Below are 20,583 nucleotides of genomic sequence, written 5' to 3'. Positions count from 1 at the left end.
TACTGATGAGGGCAGAGGCATTGGAAACCCTTCAAAACACCTCTCCCTGAAAGGCTCGACACAAAATTGGGAATCCCAATTCCTTTACGACTACATTGTGCATATCGCAGTAGTAGCACACCACCCCTTATATGAATTTCTGGACGTATCACCACTTAGTAAGGTCCACTGGTGCAACCGATCACACTATCCAACTAATCAGTATAATCTGGACCGTTGATCAATAAGGCCCACCTTATAGAACTCTTACACTTCATTTTTGGACTGGTCCCTCAAATGATCTAACAAAATGGATGGACAGCATAAATGTAGAATACATACATCAAGGTGGGCCACACGGTAACACCATCTTGGGTGAGGGTGGGGCCACACCTAATACAGTCCTGTATCTTTAACCCATGTAGCTCAAACATATAGAAATTTAAAAAATTGCATGCAATTTCAACTATTGAAGAATGTCATGATAAGATGGAAGGCTCGCCTTAAATGCCAAGACTGTTCTTAGAGAATCAGGAAGGGCCTATGTAGAGCCAAGAGGCTAATTTAAAATTTTCAATTATGACATAAGTGTCACAAGATACACTTCATGAGCCCTTTTATGGCTAATTGTGAGAGTAGGATATGAAATTCAGGCCCTTCGTCATCTTTACCGATGAGACTTTGTTTGCTCATTTTAAAATATAAGCTCTTATTTTGAAAATATACAGTTAGGTCAAGTTCTAAATTTACCACTAAAATTTTCAAAAACTAGCAAAAATTCCTTTAAAAATAAGCAATAGAGAGATAACTTTTATATTAAGAACTTATTTAACTTAAGTGGGTAGGCAGTTTTAGCTAATTTTGAAACAAGTTTGTCATTAAACTTTTAAAGTAATTTTCATCTTGCCCTCTTCTCTTTTCTTTACAATCTTTCTAAGTTGGCCCACATGATGAACGACTTATATTGAAGGTGGAGCCCACGTGATGACTGCTCCACATCAAGGTGGGCCCTCATAAGGCATGGTTCACATGAATGTTAGACCCCACATGATGAATGACCGACATTAAAGTGTGACTTGGCATGATGGGCGATCCACATCAAGAAGGCACCACCTGATGGACAATCCACATCAAAGGTGGGACCCACATGATGGATGATGGACATCGAAGGTGGGCCCACATGCTGGAAGGTTGACATTAAAGGTAGGCCACATAATGAACGACCCATATTGAAGGTGGGCCCCGTATGATGAATGGCCCACATCAAGGTGGGCCCAATAATGCAAGGTTCATATCAAAGATGAGCCTTACATGATGGATGACCGACATCAAAATGTGGCCCCACATGATAAACTATCCACATTAATTGGGCCCCACATGATGGATGGTTTACAACAAAGGTGGTACCCACATAATGGATGGTAGACATCAAAGGTCGGTTGGCCTAAATGATGGAAGGTTAACATCAAAGGTGGGCCCACATGGTAAAGGACTCATATTGAAGGTGGGACCCCACATGATGAATGGTCCACATCATGGTAGGTCCATATAATGCACTGTTCACATCAAAGTGGGCCCCATATATTGAATGCCCATATCAAAGTGTGGCCCAACATGATGTACCATCCACTTGATATCGCCCTTTTCCTAGCTGTTGTGATGCACCTTTGCAGTTAGTTGGATCGTGATCAACCCTCAATCATGACCTATTAGCCGTTCGTAGATTTTTCGTAGCCATATTGGCCTTGAGATTAGGCAGGAGTGGATCAATATTGATCAACATCACTTCCTCACCCTTCTCGAGGAACTTCAGCAACCCACGATCAATATTATCTTGAACCACGTTCCTAAGTACAACACATTTGTTAATCAAATGGGAACGAGTTCCGTGTCATTTACAATATTCAATTTTTATTTATTTATTTATTTTTTTATTTTTACAATTCCTCCACCAAGGGTATTGTATGGTTTATGGGAATCTTGATAAACTTCTCGGCTAACAAAATTTTGAATATCTCATCGGCCCGTACGATATCAAAAGTATATACTTTCTAGAATTTTTGTGTAGTCAACTTGGTCAATTCTGCCTTTACTAGTGCCGAGCATATGGGTGGCTTCTTCGCCACTACTTCGACAATCATGACCTCGTAACTTGGGTCATGATAATATGTCTCAATTGGTTACCTAGAACCCTCCTGAAGAAGTTCTTCAAACCTAGAGACCTTCCTAGTAAGATCATATAGGTCCATGAACTATGTTCCAATGAATTTTTTACAGAGTTTGTATTCAAGCCCATCTTGTGCAAGCTGCACAAATTCGGCTTCGGTCATAACGACATCACACCGGCTCTTCGCTCTTTTGAATCGGGCAATATAGCTCTTGCAAGTTTCTCCTAGTAGCTGTCGGAAATGGGCGAGATTGGTCATGTTTATTTTCCTGTTCATAGAGAAAAACTGAGTATGAAAATTTTCTTCCATCTCTTGCCAAGTATGCACTGAATTTTGCAATAGGTTAGAATACCACATAAGGGCCGCTGTTATCAACGAATGTCTGGATAATTGTAGCTTATGATAGTTGTTATTTGTCAACTCCCCATATTGCATGGTGAATCGACTCACATGCTCAATAGTCAATTAACCAGTCTCATCCAAAAATTGGGGAAAGTCTGACTGATAATTCCTCGGCAACGACTGTTGTCAATCAATCCATTCAGGATAGGGCTTATGATAGACTAGGACAGTATTGCGGCCAAGTACTTGGCCTGCCACCTTCTGGACCATATGCATAATTTGGTCACAATCCATTCTTTGAGGTTCAGCCATCGGTGATGGATCAGGACCTACTCGGTTCTGTCCCTCTTGGAACAATGGGTTCCTAGGGAATTGTTGGAAATTATGCCCTCTTGGTAAGCCTTAATTATGGACTTTAGGGATGAGATTCCTTACCTCCTGCTATAGCCGTCTGAATTCGGTGGGTGGCGAAGAATTCCGTACCTCTTGTATCGGAATTGGTGATAGGTTCCATTGTGGGGGAGGCATCGATGGCGGTTGGACCATATTGCTGATAGATATTGCTGATAAACAATCTATAGTCATGGCATACAACACTAATCGAAGTACTATGAGCTTATAGAACATCACAAAGAACTAATACATGGATTACAGTATTCATCCTGACGTACAAACATGATGTTGTGTTACTGATGAAAGTCAACATTCCTTCCTTAAGAGTAGCTTATCAGAACTGGCTGACTCCTAAAGAATTTACCGAAGGCATGCAGAAAGAGCTGGAAGAGCTAGGCAACATCTCATTGCAAACTTTGGATACATTGAAGGTACATAAGCTCAAAGTTGTCAAAGCCTACAACAAAAAAAGGTGAAAGGAAAGATCTTCGATGAATGGGAGATAGTGTGGAAAACTATATTGTTGATTGGTGCAAAGAATTATAAGTACGGTAAATAGTCCCAACATGGGAAGGACCACTGAAAGTTAAACGAGTGTTGCATGGAGGAGAAAATTTGTTGTAAGAAATAAACATCCAAGCAAGAACCCCATTGATGGCGGGTATTTGAAGAAATACTACCCAACATTGTGGGAGTCAATGTAGAAAGAAGAAGAATCCACTGCTAAGCAGGTCGCCAAGAATGAAGAATAAAGGCAGAGAGAAAATAAGGGTTGGATCATGTATAAAAGAAAAGTTTTAAATTCCTAAAATCGGTTGGATAGAGACCCAATACAAAATTTAGTTTCATCTTAGAAGTGAATTTGCATAGAATAAAATAGAAGAGAAAAATAAAACAAAATGTCTCTGTCCGATTGTCCTAAGGGAAGTCGGTCTGTCATCTTCATTTTTTAATACAATAGTGTTTGGGCCTTGAGCTTTGGCCGCCACTAATAAAAGCATCATTTTTTAAAAGTTTTTTCGCTTCATGCATCGAAAGAAGAATGGAAGCATCCATGACAGGAAAGCTAAAAGGGTGGAGGATGTTCAATATGAAATAGTAGGGCATGTGCACCATGTCCGGTGCAATACCCGCAACTTGAGCCTATTCGAATTGTACACCTTCGGTATCTTCCACGGATCATCCGACCTTTCTGTCAAGACCTAAATCGAGTGCACAAGTATGCACCCAAGTGAACGGAACCCCTAGAGCCCAAAACCTATGTCAATGCGACCGCACCGTCGTTATAAACCCAAATGATATCCCTCACGCATCGATGTGTGTACCTAAATTCGAGTTATCGTGAGAAGAACAGTTCATGTTTATGTGTACATCATAATTCCATCATTTTTCTAGAAAATTCATGACTTAATGAAGTCCCTTTATTAATTCTTAATGGTGCCATAATATAGCCATAAGCTAGCTTAACATATCATTATTAGCCCTTAATAAAGGTAAGGGATACTTTTCCATAAAAGTTGTGCTTTCCTTAAAATAAGGAGTGAGATCCACCTCATATCTTCTAGAGAATGAGTACGTCTTTATAAACCATACTTAAAAACCTTAATATATGGTTTAGATGTTATAAAGATATCATTTTAGATGTTGTAAAGATATCATTAATTAACTTAGTAAAGTAGTAGGAACCAAAAGTCAATAAAATTCTTTAAATTAAGGGAAATTTGCTAACATACATTTTCTAAAAATACTTAGACCTAATCTAAGGATCATTAAGTCCTATAAGTATGTTTAATTAACCCAAAACAATGGCTAGATTAAGGCTAATAAAGTATATGAAACAAGGTCAATCTTTTCCCAACTTTAAGGGGGGCCATGTATTTTATCCCCTTAATTACTTTTCTAAAAAAACATCTCATGTATAATTAAAGTCTCATTAACACTCTTAAGCTAAGATTTGGTGAGACAAATCACTCTTGGATTGAGGATGTCCTTTCACCAAAGCATTAATGTAGAAACTTGCCCTCAATCATACCATTATATATATATATATATATATATATATATATATATATATCCATCCCTTCACCCAATTTGGGCACATTAGTGCCGAATTTCACCCTGAGTCCATTCATTGCTAGAGTGAGGGAGAGTGGTGGTGGGCCATCCATCCTATAGATCAATGTGAGCACCCACCCCCCATCACTCTTTTTATGATATAGATGATAATGATCCTGATGTTGATAATGATAATGATGATTGTTATAGGAAAAATGGACTGACTAACTATCTACAGGCCAGGTCAGCACTCCGAATAGCAATAGGTGCGACCCAATGATCCGACCCTCATCTCCTCGACTAAGTTTAGACAAAGGCCGAGCTCAACCTCTTAACATAAGGTCGGGATAAATGTTGACCAACCAGGATCTAAAAGAAACGAGCTACTCACCTCAGGTCGGCAAGACCCATCCTCTTACGGATATGACCTGACCTCAATCGCATGAACTAGGGCGGATCACCTCCGGTCGGTAAGACCTGTCCTCCATGGGATCTAACCTAACCTTTATCTGATATGTTCGTGATCTCAACCGAGGATCTAGGAAACCGGCCCCAATACAGCTTTACCCGCGATTCTAGCCAAGGATCCAGAGAGATCCTCCCGCCAAGCAAGGAGTCTGAATCCTGCTATAATTCATCCCTACTAAAATGGGAAGACGCCCTCCACACCACCGCCTCTCCCCACCTATAAATAAGAGGATCCCTGATGGTGAAAGGTACGCACTATCTCCAACTCAAAGTTCTCCTTTCAACTAAGACCCAGATTCTCTGTCTAACTTAAGAATAAAAGGGTCTCCTGTAAGGCCCATATCCTAGTCCGTATCATTCCTTAGACTCCCGCGATCTTCCCCATCAAATTTTGGCAACCCGCGACCTGTAGTCAGTATTCGCGCGTGGCCCTAAGTCGCATCCCGTAGATTTGAGTTGACTCAACTCGAGACTTGTACCCTAGTAACCGCGCCGTCGCCGCGGTTCCAACACCGTGTCTTGCGCGCCAATGTGATACCGAGACTAGGAGTTGTGGGCCTGTGTATATTTCGAGAAAACGCCACGCATTTCGAATCTCGAGAGAATCTCTACCCAATCTATCACATTAATTAATCAAGTACTAGTCAAGTACACATCCCATCTTAACCCATGCTTTCTTTCTCCCCAAGACAAGCAATCTACCCCCCCAAGTCAACTCTTATATCACTCACACCCATCACTCTATCCCATCTCCCTTACAACCACCCTCTCTCTCTCATTCTCCACCCATTCCCCAAGCAACCCAAAGAGAGTGACCGTCCAAGCATTCCAAGGAGAGAAGAACCAAGTGTGTGGCCCACTTCCTACTCCTAATCTCTCATCCACACCCTTCAATTTTAATCATCCTCCATCAAAGAGAAAGCCTAGGAGATAAGCATTCTAAGGAACCAAGAAGTGTAATCGGTGGGTGAATCTTCATTATTGGTAGGAGAGGGATTTTCACCATTGATTTTGATGATTTGTGGGCCCACAAGGATTGAGACCCATTTGATGTATGTATTGTATTACTAAGGGTGGGCTCATAGTGGTGGAGCCCCTCCCCTCACCACTTGACTCTCTCTCTCTCTCTCTCTCTCTCTCTCTCTCTCTCTCTCTCCCCCCTGATTGAATGGCCCACCTATGATGTATGTATTTTTATCCATGCTATCCACCAAGTGGGATGCACCCGCTGTCCAACCAGGGCCCACCTTACTGTCCACCTACTGCCTATTTTGGGCAGACCCCGTTGAAGGGAAAATGCAAATATCAGCTGGATCCTTCCAGCTAGTGGGCCACCACGTGGACCCACCAGATATAAGTGTTTCATCCAGGCCGTCCATCCGTTGCTGGACGTGGGGCCACCTTGATAGTGTGCCCCATCCAGGGCCGTCCGTTTGCTGGACGTCCAGTGACCCTTGACGAAGTGAAAAACAAATATCATCTTGATACAGCTAGTGGGCCACACATGTGGACCCACCAAGTGTATGTATTTTACATCCACACCGTCCGACCGTCCATCTCAGGATGTGGACCCCTCCATGATTTATTTATTATATCCACACCGTCTAGTCTATTGGATGGTGGGAGCAACCATGATGTAAGTTTGTATTTACACCGTCCGTCCATGGACCCCACATGATGTACGTGTTTTATCCAGGCTGTCCATGTGGGACGTGGACCCCACCAGGATTTATGTATTTTATTCCACACTGTCCAGCCTGCTGGACGGTGGGACCAGCAATGATGTAAGTGTTGTATATCCACACCGTCTGGCCATGGATGGTGGGCCCACCTGCTGTGTAAACGCAGGGCCCACCTAAATTGTTCAGGCCCACCTTGATGTGTGTTGTAAGCACACTGTCCATCTTGATGTGAGGCCCATAGGGCTAGCCTATGAGGCCCACCTTGATGTGTATATTGTACATGTTGCCCATCCATTTTTACTAAATCATGGGCTGCCCCATAAGGCCCCATTGAAATGTATATGAGGCCCGTGTGTGAGGCCCATTGTGATGTATATGAGGCCCATGTGGCGAGGCACATTGTGATGTATATGAGGCCCGTGAGTGAGGCCCCATTGAGATGTATATGAGGCCCGTGTGTGAGGCCCATTGTGATGTATATGAGGCCCATATGGCGAGGCCCGTTGTAATGTATATGAGGCCCTTGTGTGAGGCCCATTGTGATGTGTGAGATCCATTATATGTGTGAGGACCACTATGATGTGTGTGTTATATGCGCACTATCCATTCATTTAAGTAGACCATGGACCGCCTTATGAAGGCCCACCATGATGTATGTGATACACATGCACTATCCATCTATTTTCTAGATATTTAGAAGGCCAAGGGCCCCGCTGTGATTCCGATTCCAATCCCAAATGTACTGTACCATAGGACAATGGTGGTTAAATGTCCATTGTTGTAAACTTCCCTATGGCCTATTGTTAAGCCCATTTCCACTGATACCCTAGTGGGCTAACCCAAATTGTTCGGCCCCCACTGATGATAGTAATACCCATTTTCCTTAGGCTGTCTCATGAGGCCCACCATGATGTATGTGCTACATGCACGCTATCCATCCCTTCTCCAGCTATTGTCAGGGCCGTAGGCCCCATTAAGAGTTAGAACCAAATCCCAAGTGGACCACACCATAGAAATAATGGTGGTTAAATGTCCACCGTTGAAAACCACACCTTGTAGGGCCCACTGTGATACCCAATTTTCAACCCATCTTCCCTTATTCGGCTATCCCGAATCATTGGGCCCCATTGATGTTAGTAGTACCCGTCTTTCTTTTTGGGCTAACCCAAATCATTGGGCCCCCATTGATGTAAAGGTGACCAGCTTCTCTTATTGGGCTAACCCAAACTGTTGGGTCCCCATTGGTGCTAGTACCTTCCCACCATGCCCTGTAGAATTGTTCAAACCTTAGAGCCCACATTATGTTCATATCGGGCCTTCCATAGAAATGTGACCCACCTAGATTCATGTTTTGCCTAAGTTTAGTGACCATACCTAAGGTCCACTTAGGAGTGAGCGGGCTACCCAATCCATTAGAAGGACATATAGTCCTAGATGTATGAACTCCACCAAGCCCACTTTGTGTATGTATTGGGCCCCATAAGGAAGCCCAGTTTATTCATGATAAGAGATTGAGAGAGCCCAATTGTTCACCCGGTTAGCTCACCCTGTGAACTCACCTTGTTGTATACTCACTTCACTCCCCACGAGAGATGTATCCTACCCTTGTACCCCATTTGCTTGGACCTCGTGACATGTACATATCTTCCATACCGTCCATCTCCTTGTTGAGACAAGTGTGAGGTCCATCCTTGACATTAGTTCATCATCATCCTTTGCTGTAAACAGAAGAATATGTGGTATCAGATTTGGTATAACCATTGTTTAGTACATCATCACCCCTTGTCATAAATGGAAGAATATGTGATATCAGATTTGGTATAACCATTGTTTAGTACATCATCACCCCTTGCCGTAGACGGAAGAATATGTGGTATCAGATTTTATATATCCACTGTGTGGAAACTACCTTAATGCATGGGTTAGACCCACCGTCCTTTCAGTGGACCCTACCTTAGGACATATGATATGCTACTACCTAAAGTAGGTTATGATTGTCTAACATGGACCATTCCATATAAACTTCAATATGTCTAATGGGGCATATCGTTCAGCCCCTATTCTTGTAAGTGACATACCAGTTAAGGCCGATCATCGCCTGCTATATTTGATAATCATGTTAGTGTACTTAGTCTAGTAGGACACACTGAGTTTATGCTAGCATAGCATCGTGATACATGCCCATACACATCATATGTATGCTTGGTATGAGGAGTGACTGATCATAGCATATGTCATTGGGTGGATTGTTTATGGGACTCCTTGATAAACGGAATTGCCCCACATGAGCCCGAAGTACGCGCAGGATTGATGTATGACTGGATAGTATGACTAATGCATCTTGCATTGTGTGATATGATCACTGTACGCCCTAGCGACATCAGGGTTGTAGCCTCTGCAGGCATATCGTAGATGATAGGATTGGATACTGAAAATATTTTGGTTCTAGCACTGGGGCGCAAGGGTGTCCCTGGGTGAAAGTCCTTAAACCCTTATAGTACCAAGAGGTTGCTCTAATGTCGAGACCGAGTGGATACATGAGCACACGAGGGTCGTATACCATTAGGCCACGTCTCCCACTGTGTCGTGGTCTATTGGAAGGGGGTGTGGCCTTATCTGCCCAAGGGTAGAGGGCATAGCTAAGCTGAGTTTGACAAGCTCATAAATGGGTCTGCTATCAACGTGCCAGGTAGATATTGGCTAGTTACTGGCCAGGCGGATAGTGTGGTCTCTTCCACTTGAATGGTTGCGCGTCCAGTGGGCAGCGATCTGGTGTAAAGTGTACTAAACCTCGATGATATTCTAGAGTTGAGCTGTATTGATATGTGGATTCAGATGAGGATTAGTATGCTTGAGTTGCATCTCGCATATAACATTGGCCACGTAGGCCTTGCATTTTATAACCTTGGTATGGCTGATCGCATTCATGGATTTACCAGTATGTTTCCACATTACTCTGATATTGCATACTTGACACTTACCTTACTCACACACTTACACCACCCTCTAAGCTTTCTATAAGCTTATGAACGATCGTTACATGCAGGTGACGTTAGGATGCAATCGAGTTGAGGCAGGAGCATGCGGCTGAGCTTATGAAGCTTTGATATCTATCTTGTATTCCCCCTTTATGTATTGTACTCTAATTTTTTTATTTATTTTTATTATAGTGGATATGTGATGATGCTTCTTCTTGTTGTTGTTGTTGTTGTGGGTTATGCTTATGGTTATGCTTCTTACAAGATAAATGTATGTTGAAAATCCTCCTTATAGGATCCCAGGATCGGAACTTGGTATATGGGTGCAAGGAGCCGAGAATGGAGTACTACGGAGGCTGTCGGTGCCGGATTCGGCAATCGAGAATTTTGTAAGCCCGATTACCGAGTCTAGGGCGTGACATCCCCTATATGAGACAAGGTCTTCCTTGCTTATTCTCTATGCAGGTTCATCGGTCCAGGGAGGGCTAACCAGATTTCTGCATCAACAGTTTGGTGTTGTCTGTGGGAATGACATCGAAAGCTGTTTTTATCTCTTCAGGCTCAACGATGGTAAAAGGGAAGAAAAAGACAGCCACATCCACTGCTGCCCCTGATCTCGCGCCACCAGAACAATCCGCTAACCACCGGGACTCCTCATCCCAGCTCAAGCTGACTCTGCTCCCGTAGAACTAATGCAACAGTCTAGGAGTTGGGGAGGGGGGGGGGGGGGGTTGGCCTGCTTCCCTCGAACAACAAGTTGAGATTATGAATAAAAACTTGAACTCAATCAAGCAGTTATTAGAACAATTGTAACCTCGTCCTGTCCAAAGGACTGGGCAAACTTCGAGATGAGCAACTATAGAAGTACTCGACTCAACCGAAGCGCCTATTGGCTCTCAAAGAAGCAGGCAGATCAGAACCTCAAAGCTACCACCTTCTCAAGTCTCGAGCACCGCTACGTTGGCCACATCTAACCTACGCCACGAATTAGAGAAAAAGAAACACAACAAAATTCCTGAAGCAATGGCCGAGGTGATGGCCAAGAGTGGAGACCCCTAGGAGGTGAAGCTCAACGACTTGCACGGCCAAATTGGTGACATATAGCAGGCTTATCGCCCGATTCGTTCCATCAAAGCGATACTAGAGGAAACCAAGCCGCCATTCACTGTTGACATCATGCACGCCCAGCTACCACCAAGATTCTGGATGCCACAGATCACTTCGTACTTTGGGACTACTAACCCAGTCGAGCATCTGGAGTCCTTTAGGGCATTGATGGAACTCCACAACACATCAACCGCAGTCATGTGCCAAGCATTTTTCCTAACCCTAACAAGAGCAGCTTAGAAGTGGTTCTGACAACTAAAGTCACAATCGATCAACTCTTTCACACAGCTCAGCAAGGTATTCATTACCAACTTTATCAGAGGAAAAGAAAGACTCAAGCCGGCCTCCCATCTCCTTAATGTTGTCCAGAAGGACGATGAACTGATAAAAGACTACATTAAGCGTTTTAATCTAGAAACGATGTAAGTACAAGGACATTCGGAGGGGATCGCTCTGACCGCCTTGATGGGGGGCCTCATGGAGGGAAGATTTCTCTTTTCACTCGACAAAAACCCTCCGACAACAATGACTGATCTCCTTAATAGAGCACAGAAATACTCCAACACTGAGGAGCTTGCTAGTTTACGAAAAGCCATTCAGAATAAGGGAGGCTTAACTAGAGAAAAGTGACCCAAGGAGGAGCTAATCTTAACCAACAACAGCAAAAGAAGGAAAGACGACGAACTCCCTAGGGACCAGCGCCTGAGCTGATGACTTGAGAGCAGGTTCAGATCGTACACGCCTCTCAACACGATGGGCGAGTAGGTCCTCATGGAAGTTCAGGACAAATAGTTCTTAAGTGGCCGAACAAGATGAAATTCGACGCCGATAAACGAGACAAGTGGAAGTATTGTCATTTCCATCGCGACCACAATGATTTGACCACGACTTCTTCGATCTGAAAGAAGAACTTGAAGCACTTATTTGCAATGGGAACTTGCGGGAGTACGTCATCAAAAGAGAAGAGCGAGCGTACCCAAAGAATGAGCAGCCCATCAACAATGAGCCCAATGAGGAAATCTGCACTATTTTCAGCAGACCCGCCGGGGGAGGCAATTCAAACAGAGCTCGGAGGGCCCATGCCCAAAATATCAACCCCCGTGGCTCGAAACATTAAATCTACATCACCAACAAACCTCAGAAGGAGCAGAGAATGGCACCCTATATCTGGCCTTTACTGAAGAGGACGCCCGAGGTGTCCACCACCCCTATGACAACACACTAGTGGTAGCTATGACCATAGTAATCGCAAAGCGTTTTCAATCTTGGTGGACACCGACAGCTTGGTAGACATCCTCTTTGCCAAAGCATTCGATAAGATGGGGGTCAAAAGATCCCGACTTTGACCTATCAGAACCCCTCTGCTCGGATTCGCGGGGGATAAAGTCACCTCATAAGGATCGATTCAGCTTCTGGTCACCATGGGAGAAGGACAAAACCAAACGACGACCATGATTGACTTCCTACTGGCCGACTGCCCCTCTGTCTATAATGTCATCCTCGGACGACATTCCCTCAACACTTTTCGAGCAGTCATGTCAACATACCATCTTGTAATGAAGTTCCCAACAGATCGCGACACCGGGCTGGTTAAAGGCGATCAACAGGAAGCTCGACAGTGCTACTTGGCATTGAGAAAGCAACATCAGGTGATGACCATCACTTCCCTCGATCCTCAAGAAGACTTTATCGAGAGAGGGTATCCAATGGAGGACCTCATATTAATTCTGCTCAATGAATCAAACCCGATCTGACTCATCATTAACTCTAGCATTACGGGATGAGATGATGTGCCTCTTTCGATGATATGCCAACGTGTTTGCCTAGTCACATCGAGACATGCCTGGCATCAACCAAAGATAATAGTCCACAAACTAGATGTCAACCCCGACCAAAAACCAGTCAGGAAAAAACAAAGGGCATTTGAAGGTGAACGATACGCCATCATAGGAGAAGAGGTCGAGAAACTCCTCGAACCCGACTTTATAAAAGTAATATACTACCCGGACTGGATAGCCAACGTCGTCCTAGTGAAAAAGTCTAATGGGAAGTGGCAGGTCAATGTTGACTACATCGACCTTAACAAAGCCTACCCTAAGGACAGTTTATCTCTCTCCTGAATCGACTAGCTCGTTGACAACACAATCGAACATGAACTTTTGAGCTTCATGAACGCATATTCAAGTTACAACCAAATCACGATGCACCCTTATGACAAGCAGAAAACGACTTTCGTTACCGACATAGGTCTCTACTGCTATTAGGTCATGCCTTTCGGCCTGAAGAATGCTTGGGCCCCGTACTAGTGACTTGTCAATAAGATGTTCGCCTAGCAGATCGGGTACTCCATGGAAGTCTATGTCGACGATATGCTAGTTAAGAGCATCAGAGCTGCAGACCACCCTTCTGAATCCGAGCAAATGTGCTTTCGGTGTCAGCTTAGGAAAATTCCTTGGATTCCTAGTTAGCCAAAGGGGAATAGAAGCAAACCCTGACAAGATCCAGGCCCTGCTTGACATGAGCTCACAAAGAATAACAAAGAAGATCCAATGCCTCACAGGATATCACGATCTAAGGTATGTCTTTAGTACGTCATGTAGTTGCATAACCTCTTTGAAAAATAAATTAGCAACATGAGTTACGTCTAGAGTTTTCTTACACGAGATGAAATGGGCCATCTTGGAGAACCTGTCAACTACTATAAATACCAAATCCATTACTCGTTGGGTCTGTGAAAGACCTAGCACGAAGTCCATAGACAAATCCTCTGAAAGGTCATTGCGTACAACTAAAAGAGTGTAAAGGCTTGTGTTATGTGACTGCTCCTTAGATGTTTAACATGTATGACATCTTTACACTACTTTCCTAAAATCCTTCTTTAACTATGGCTAGAAATACCATTCATCTAAAAGAATTATCGTCTTGTCTCGTACTAATTGACCACCGAGATCACCTCCATGTAACTCCTAAATGACGCGCTTTTACAATGAACTTCTTGAAATGTAGAACTGGTGAAAAGAAAATTATCCTGGATATGCTAGCTACATCAAAGCATGTGAGTCAAGACCTTTATAAAGGGTCTAAGATCAAATCAAAAGAAGTGGGGTGATTAGATCTTGTTGATTAGACCTCGATTCATGGATGGTACAAAATCATATGATCAAGCAAACATGGCATTGGATCTTTACATAAGCAGTGTAGGCACTAAGACCACAACAATTATTCACTACACCAAAATCGTCATTTAGGAATGGTTTCAAACCGTTCCTAAATGAGGCATTGCAGAAAAACAGGAACGGTTCAGAACCGTTTTGGGTACCGTTTCAATTTTTAGAAACGGAATTTTAGGAATGGTTTTAAACCGTTCTGGTGCCAACGGTCACATTTTAGGCACAATTTTAGAAATGGTTTTGAATGCTTATTAATGTTGCCAACAATCAGATTTTAAGACAATGTTAAGAACAATTTTAAACCCCTTTGTTTATTGTATGAGAGAGGGAGTGGGGTATGTAATCTACTTGTATCATATGCCAGATAATTACACAAATAGATTCACACGTAATAATCTTTTTTTTTCTAGTACACATTTCAATTTCAATTCTAATTTCCAATTTCAATACAACATTTCATTTCTAGGCTTCCATAATCCAACAATTCCTCATTGTAGCCCACATGGCTAGCAGAGCTACCTGATTTCCTGGCCATTTGGGACACATGAACTAGTGGTGTACATGAACTGCCATAAGTACAAAATCAAAAAGGTATCAAATTCAAATTCAGTGAAATCATGAAAGTAGAAGTTTCAGTTGTCTAGACTAATGATCTATTAAAGGGATAATCACATGGAATCACTCCAATGGGGATTTTCATGGCATCGCATCACACCATAAGAAAGAAACACGGCTGAGCCTCGAGTGCCTTTTTGGCAAATCGAAAAGAAGGATTACCTGAACTCATGAAAGTAAAAGTTTCAGTTGTCAGCCACTCTGACTTACCATCTGACTCTGATGAAAATCCATCAGGACCCACCAAAATCAAGTTTTTAATATGTTCAGGATGCTATAGACAGAGAATAAGAACATCAATAGCAAAATTAATGGCATTGGAAAATTCTCAACCACGTGGGAAAAAATATTACATTGAGAGCATACTTTACAACAACATATCCTTCAAGCTTTCATTGTCAAGCCAAATGCAGGAACACAAACACACTTAAAAACTAGAACTAAAAACAAAATTGTACATACTAGAAAAACAAATTAACAAGGAATAAGAAACCTCTCATATAATTCAATGATTTACATTAGTAGCTACTGGCCTGTAAAAATAAAAGTAATAATAAATTATGAACGTAGAATTTATGTAAAAACTGAGAGTGGTAGGAAAATAAAATCACACATTAGAAGGAAATCTCCTTACCCCGAATAAAGATTCAAGCTTGTTCTTCACCAGGTAGTACTCCTGTTTCACTTGCTGAAGGCATCTCATACATATGCAACAAAGCTTCTTGTTCATATTCAAATAAAGATAGACACCCACAGAGGAATCCTACACATCCAGGAGAACTGGATCTGTTTCCTTGTTGCTACCATAACATAGAATTCTAATTAATTACAGTAAATACTAGAATAATTTCGACATTATTCCTTGTGTGAAAGAAGCATCACCTTGGCAATTTTTGCACCAGAGGCAGTAGCTAGAATACAAGCCCCTGTTGATATGTTAATCGTGTTTGTCCCATCACCTCCCGTTCCAACAATATCAACCTCATCAGTCATTCTTTCAACCTTCCTACAACATTTGAACATTGCCCTCGCCAATCCCACAACTTGCAAATGCAGAGATCTATAAATCTATAAAGGAGTAATATGCTTATCAATTTCGGTCTATGAATCAAGCTTATGGAGCTTCTCTCTCAATCATGCTTGTGTTCTAATATTCAAAAATATCACATATTTTACTTTCTTTTATAAAATGTTACATATGACCACTCACTTCTTCGAATGACTCTCCTTTGGCTCTCAAAAGAACAAGAAAAGCACTGATCAAAACTTCATTAGCTTCACTTAGTAAAAAAATCAAGAGAAGCTTCTGCCTCCTCTTCAGATAAATCCACCCCATTTATCAGAGATTCAATAATCTGCAAATTTATTAAAGATCATAGAAACAACAGCTATTAATAAAGATAAAAAAACCATAATAACAGCACACCAAAGTCCAAATCCAACTCAGAAGGAATGGCTAACCCTCCAGATAATGATATTATCCAAAAAAGAGTGATGAAGGTAGGACACTGAAACTGATCATAAGATTTTACAACTCACATGATTGTCAGTTGAAAATTTTTCAGAAAAAGCTTAAAAATCAAAACCCATCAAGCAATCTGATGTTTCAAGCCAAACGATCAATAGATAAACAACATGATATTGAACTCTTGAATTGACAAACCTGATGGCATATAATCATTCATGATATTGAACTCTGATGCAAGAAGCAAATCTCTCCCATACAGATACTTGAAAATAGGCAACAACAATGCAGTGTTAGCCAAACTGGTAGAGTCTATTTTCAGTAAAGTGTTTTATCTGTGATATAATTCCTTACCATGCAGTGATGATCGAAGCCATCAACACATTTGTCACAAACCTGCATTACATCTATCATGTCCAGTCTATAAAAACAACTAATCAAGTAAGTTACTGAAGTGATTTCAGCATTTATGTGTTGAAAATTTACATATATATGACCTGCTTTTAGCGGACTCCAAATAGCTGCTACAAGGTTATGATGATGATGACAGTGATGGCCCACTTTTCCATTTAAACTTATTTCCACAAAACACATCTAGTGGAAACTCAAGCTATTTCAATCCATTCAGGTAATCATTTCATACTTACTACCAACTAAATATGTCTAAAAAAATATAGAAGAAAAGAATCATGAATTGAAGAGAATCACGACTTGCAATTCCACAAGATAAAAATCTTCACAGGCATTCCATCAAACACTTGTCGACCTGCAATTTCTAAGTACCTGTGTATCATCCAGCACACTGCCAGAGTTTGAAAATTTTCTCCATAAGAAATAGAAGCCTTAGTAGCCCAAATATGCCAGTCAACTGCACAAACCACCATCTCCAGCCATTGCCATTGTTTCACACTGCAACTGCTCTAAAATAATAAGTTCCTTGTCAACCTAGTGCATTGTATCCATAGCATACCTGCCAAAATCACCCATTAACAGGATATCATTACATGCATTTGAAATGATAAAATATATGTCCAGATGGATGCAGCATAAACTCCAGAAATAGTTTAAACAGCTGACCTCAAAAATTCATGGGCATCTTCTTCTGTCCCATGACCAAGAAAACATACAACCTAATAAGTGAATACCAAGTGAACTTGAAATAACTTGCAATGCTCTCCATTTAACACTATCATCCTGCACAAAAGATTTCATTTAAGCTTGACGTAATGTGATTCATACAACTTGAAATGCATGCAGAATTGGATTACCATTTGATAGTAGCAGCAGCAGCAGCCAAACAGAGATAATACTGCTTGTAGTAAGTATCCAAGGCAAGAGTAGATGGTTCCTTGGTAGCCAAACTTTTAACCAGCACAGCTCCCTGTGAAACATTGATGAAAAGCTACTTATAAACATAATTATGACATCCAAAATCCTTTTAAAAAAATCAAAAGAACAAGAGGTTTCTTCTGCAACCTTAGTATCATCAAAGCACCCACGAGCCATGATAACCTGCGCAATTTAGTGTTAGGGTGAACATTTGAAAGAAGACTATCAAAACCTAGAATACAGTAGCATGAGGTGACCCTCTGATGAATGAGTTGGATGGCCTGCATACATGTGGGCCCCATATCTACCAGGTGCCATCATTAGCTTACGGAGGTATCAGTATCATTAGAGCACGTCCCATTTCATATAAGATTTGAAGAACTGGCTTTAGCTCAACTGAGAAAAAAATCAAACAACATAGCACTCAAAAGATAATAATATATAAATCTTAGTCTCTCATAAAAGAAAAATAGCTGCCACATTACAGTCACATCATGGGACCAGAAATTAAAGACTGAATGACTGTTGAAAATGGGAGCTAGAAACGTCAACATCAGCACTCCAGTATTCACGAAGCATGAGAAATGACACCCAAAGAAATTGCAATAAATGTTATGCTTCTAAGTACAAAAGAGAAGAAAAGTGGATACAGTTAGCAAAACCAGGGAGTAAACAAGCTTACAGTTGATTCATATCGAACGCGGCGCAAGTTTGAGACTAGCTTCTCATAATCTTCTTGTAGGAAAGACGATAAAAGAGAATGAGATGCCCAAAAAACCCAACATCCCACAAAATGTAGACGTAAGGATGCTTAAATTACATCTGCATTCTAGGGTCTATCCAAATTCCAAACTTCCCCTAATTGCATTATTCAAAAGCCATATTATTAGATAAGGAAAGGTTAGGATAAGAGGTTACAGTTCCAGATGTAAGTGGCTTCTTATTTGCTAGCATAATACGACAACCCAAATCAACCACTGGCTTTAGCACACCTATAGTCTCCGAACTGGCAGGGCAATCAACGAGTGCCAAACCTGTGAAATGAAATGGCACAACAAATTGCACACAAATAAATGAACAAACATGAAAAATGTCTGCATGATGACCCAGGCATTGCAGTTTTAAAACACCAACCAGACTCTATTATAGATGCAAGTAATGGCGGAGTCTATGCAGTTGAAATAGATGTCATGGATGAGGAGGAGGAATTCTCCTATGTTCAGCTATCAGGCGGGTCTTCGTAGACATTGTTCTGATTCGGCGGGATTATAGGGTTATATGGATTAGTTGGACCGTTACACTTTGATATTTTGTAAAATTTGGAATCATACATGTATGTATTCAACCCTGTGACATTATCATACTATGGAGGTAGATAACCGCTTACTTATCTCAATACATATATTTCAGTCTTCCGCTTGCTAAATTACATTATCTCTAGAGTATGATATGTTGTTTTAGTGTAATCTTACTCACGTTAAATGTACCAATATGAAAAAATTTAATCATCATTATCTATATTGCATAAGTGATGCATTTGAACTCGGGAGTTGAGTTTTGCTCGACTCCCGATTTTCAGGGCATTACAAGATGGTACAGTTGAGGTTGAGACCAAAAAGAATCATATGCCAGATACCATGCTTGTCATTGTCGGGTTTCTCGTAAATTCCTTTAAACATTACTTGTTACATAGAAATGACATAACCAGAGTTTAAACACAAAACTTAGAGGAAATGACCAACAATCTTCAAGGAGAGGTTCACTCAAATACATCCCAACACATTCCAATCATAGGCTAGAATAGTAAATGCCAGAGAAACCATAGGCATAACCTTTCGGGCCTTTGATAGAAGATCAATCCACAAAAAGGAAGATGATCTCAAAAAGAAAGTCCACCATCGGAAGTCAAATTTAGAACTAGCTTTTTATATGAAAAGTATTCGCGACTGAACCAACGAACGTGCACTGACAAGCCCAGAAGTACGCCACAGCTTTATAAGTTGCTCATACGCAGGCACCAATGACATACTTGTGATTCACAAGACTTCAACCTTAAATGGTTCGGATCACATAAGAGAAACACTCTTCACTTGGAACATGATTGAATTAAATTCCTACGCTAGACGGCAGCTTATTTACCAAAAGCAACTACAACAAGGAACGGGAAGAACTTCAAAAATAATTTCATCCGAGTCATATGCTATGCTATACAGCAGCTTATTTATCAAAAGCAACTGCAACAGGGAACAGGAAGAACTTCAAAAATAACGTCATCCTAGTCATGTGCCATGGAAGCGCGTCATTTTGGAGCAGCAGAATTATTCGATTTAGATATTCCACCAGATTGCCTTAAATTAGCGATCTTTAACAGTTCTTGAATAGTTAGCCTAATCACCTTCTCATAAAGGAATGAAAATGCATCAGATTCAAGTAGTAGATCCAGACAAGTGTGCTTCGAGCTTAGCAATCACAAATATAGAAAAAGCTTATTTAATAAAATTAACAAGCAGAGCATTATGATTTTCAAATTCTGATAATATGAAATAAAAAGACAAAAAGGAAAGAGGAGAGTGTGAATAAGAAGAACGTACTTCATTGGTGGATGCTCTGTTATGATTTGAGCCTCAGAGACCTTGGCAGTTGCTCTCAGGAAGTGAGCCAAAGGCTGACCATACGCATCGGGAAAGGACCGGCTGATCGTGTGGGCATCAGAAGGATCTGCAGCAGTGGTGGAATCACCAAATTCTACTCTCACTGTAGTTCCCTGTTCACAATGAAATTATATGATAAAAAGCATGCTATGAAGTGCCATCACAGTGAACGCTGCCTTCG

At 41.4% G+C, this 20,583-nt stretch overlaps 2 protein-coding genes across 4 annotated transcripts; both read right to left on the bottom strand.

Annotated features, from left to right (window-relative positions):
• Positions 1-14,839: 14,839 nt before the first annotated feature.
• On the bottom strand, positions 14,840-16,862 carry LOC131257511 (uncharacterized). Of its 2 annotated transcripts, XM_058258322.1 has the most exons (4): positions 16,777-16,848; positions 15,840-16,687; positions 15,592-15,720; positions 14,840-15,231 (listed from the first exon to the last, which is right to left on the bottom strand). In XM_058258322.1, the coding sequence occupies exons 2-4, from the start codon at positions 15,978-15,980 to the stop codon at positions 15,052-15,054; spliced, it is 450 nt and encodes a 149-aa protein (XP_058114305.1). In that variant the 5' UTR covers positions 15,981-16,687; positions 16,777-16,848; the 3' UTR covers positions 14,840-15,051. The 2 variants fall into 2 exon arrangements, with proteins under 2 accessions (XP_058114305.1, XP_058114306.1); XM_058258323.1 differs by having other exon boundaries at positions 14,840-15,119; positions 15,840-16,862.
• A 524-nt stretch (positions 16,863-17,386) lies between these two features.
• Positions 17,387-18,697, bottom strand: LOC131257510 (DNA mismatch repair protein MSH4-like). 2 transcript variants are annotated; one of them, XR_009177472.1, is made up of 4 exons: positions 18,434-18,697; positions 17,899-18,147; positions 17,691-17,803; positions 17,387-17,616 (listed from the first exon to the last, which is right to left on the bottom strand). XR_009177472.1 is itself a non-coding variant. In XM_058258321.1 (4 exons), exons 1-4 carry the CDS (start codon positions 18,051-18,053, stop codon positions 17,553-17,555), a joined length of 234 nt encoding a protein of 77 aa, XP_058114304.1. In that variant the 5' UTR covers positions 18,054-18,413; the 3' UTR covers positions 17,387-17,552. The 2 variants fall into 2 exon arrangements, 1 of the variants encoding a protein (XP_058114304.1); XM_058258321.1 differs by lacking the exon at positions 18,434-18,697 and having other exon boundaries at positions 17,899-17,934; positions 18,033-18,413.
• Positions 18,698-20,583: the final 1,886 nt, after the last annotated feature.

The sequence above is a fragment of the Magnolia sinica genome, chromosome 10 (assembly GCF_029962835.1).
Source record: "Magnolia sinica isolate HGM2019 chromosome 10, MsV1, whole genome shotgun sequence".
Taxonomy (NCBI): domain Eukaryota; kingdom Viridiplantae; phylum Streptophyta; class Magnoliopsida; order Magnoliales; family Magnoliaceae; genus Magnolia; species Magnolia sinica.
This window is presented reverse-complemented; position numbering and strand designations above follow the sequence as displayed.

Bases quoted from the DNA above. Each gene is read 5' to 3' on its own strand.
- LOC131257511 (XM_058258322.1), bottom strand. From the start codon at position 15,980: ATGTTCAAATGTTGTAGGAAGGTTGAAAGAATGACTGATGAGGTTGAT. The intron at 15,721-15,839 runs GTGATGCTTCTT...CTGGATGTGTAG, and splicing joins CTGGTGCAAAAATTGCCAAG to GATTCCTCTGTGGGTGTCTA. The intron at 15,232-15,591 runs GTAAGGAGATTT...CTCTGTCTATAG, and splicing joins AGCTTGAATCTTTATTCGGG to CATCCTGAACATATTAAAAA.
- LOC131257510 (XM_058258321.1), bottom strand. From the start codon at position 18,053: ATGGGGCCCACATGTATGCAG. The intron at 17,935-18,032 runs GCCATCCAACTC...TAAATTGCGCAG, and splicing joins TGGGGCCCACATGTATGCAG to GTTATCATGGCTCGTGGGTG. The intron at 17,804-17,898 runs GTTGCAGAAGAA...AATGTTTCACAG, and splicing joins GGTGCTTTGATGATACTAAG to GGAGCTGTGCTGGTTAAAAG.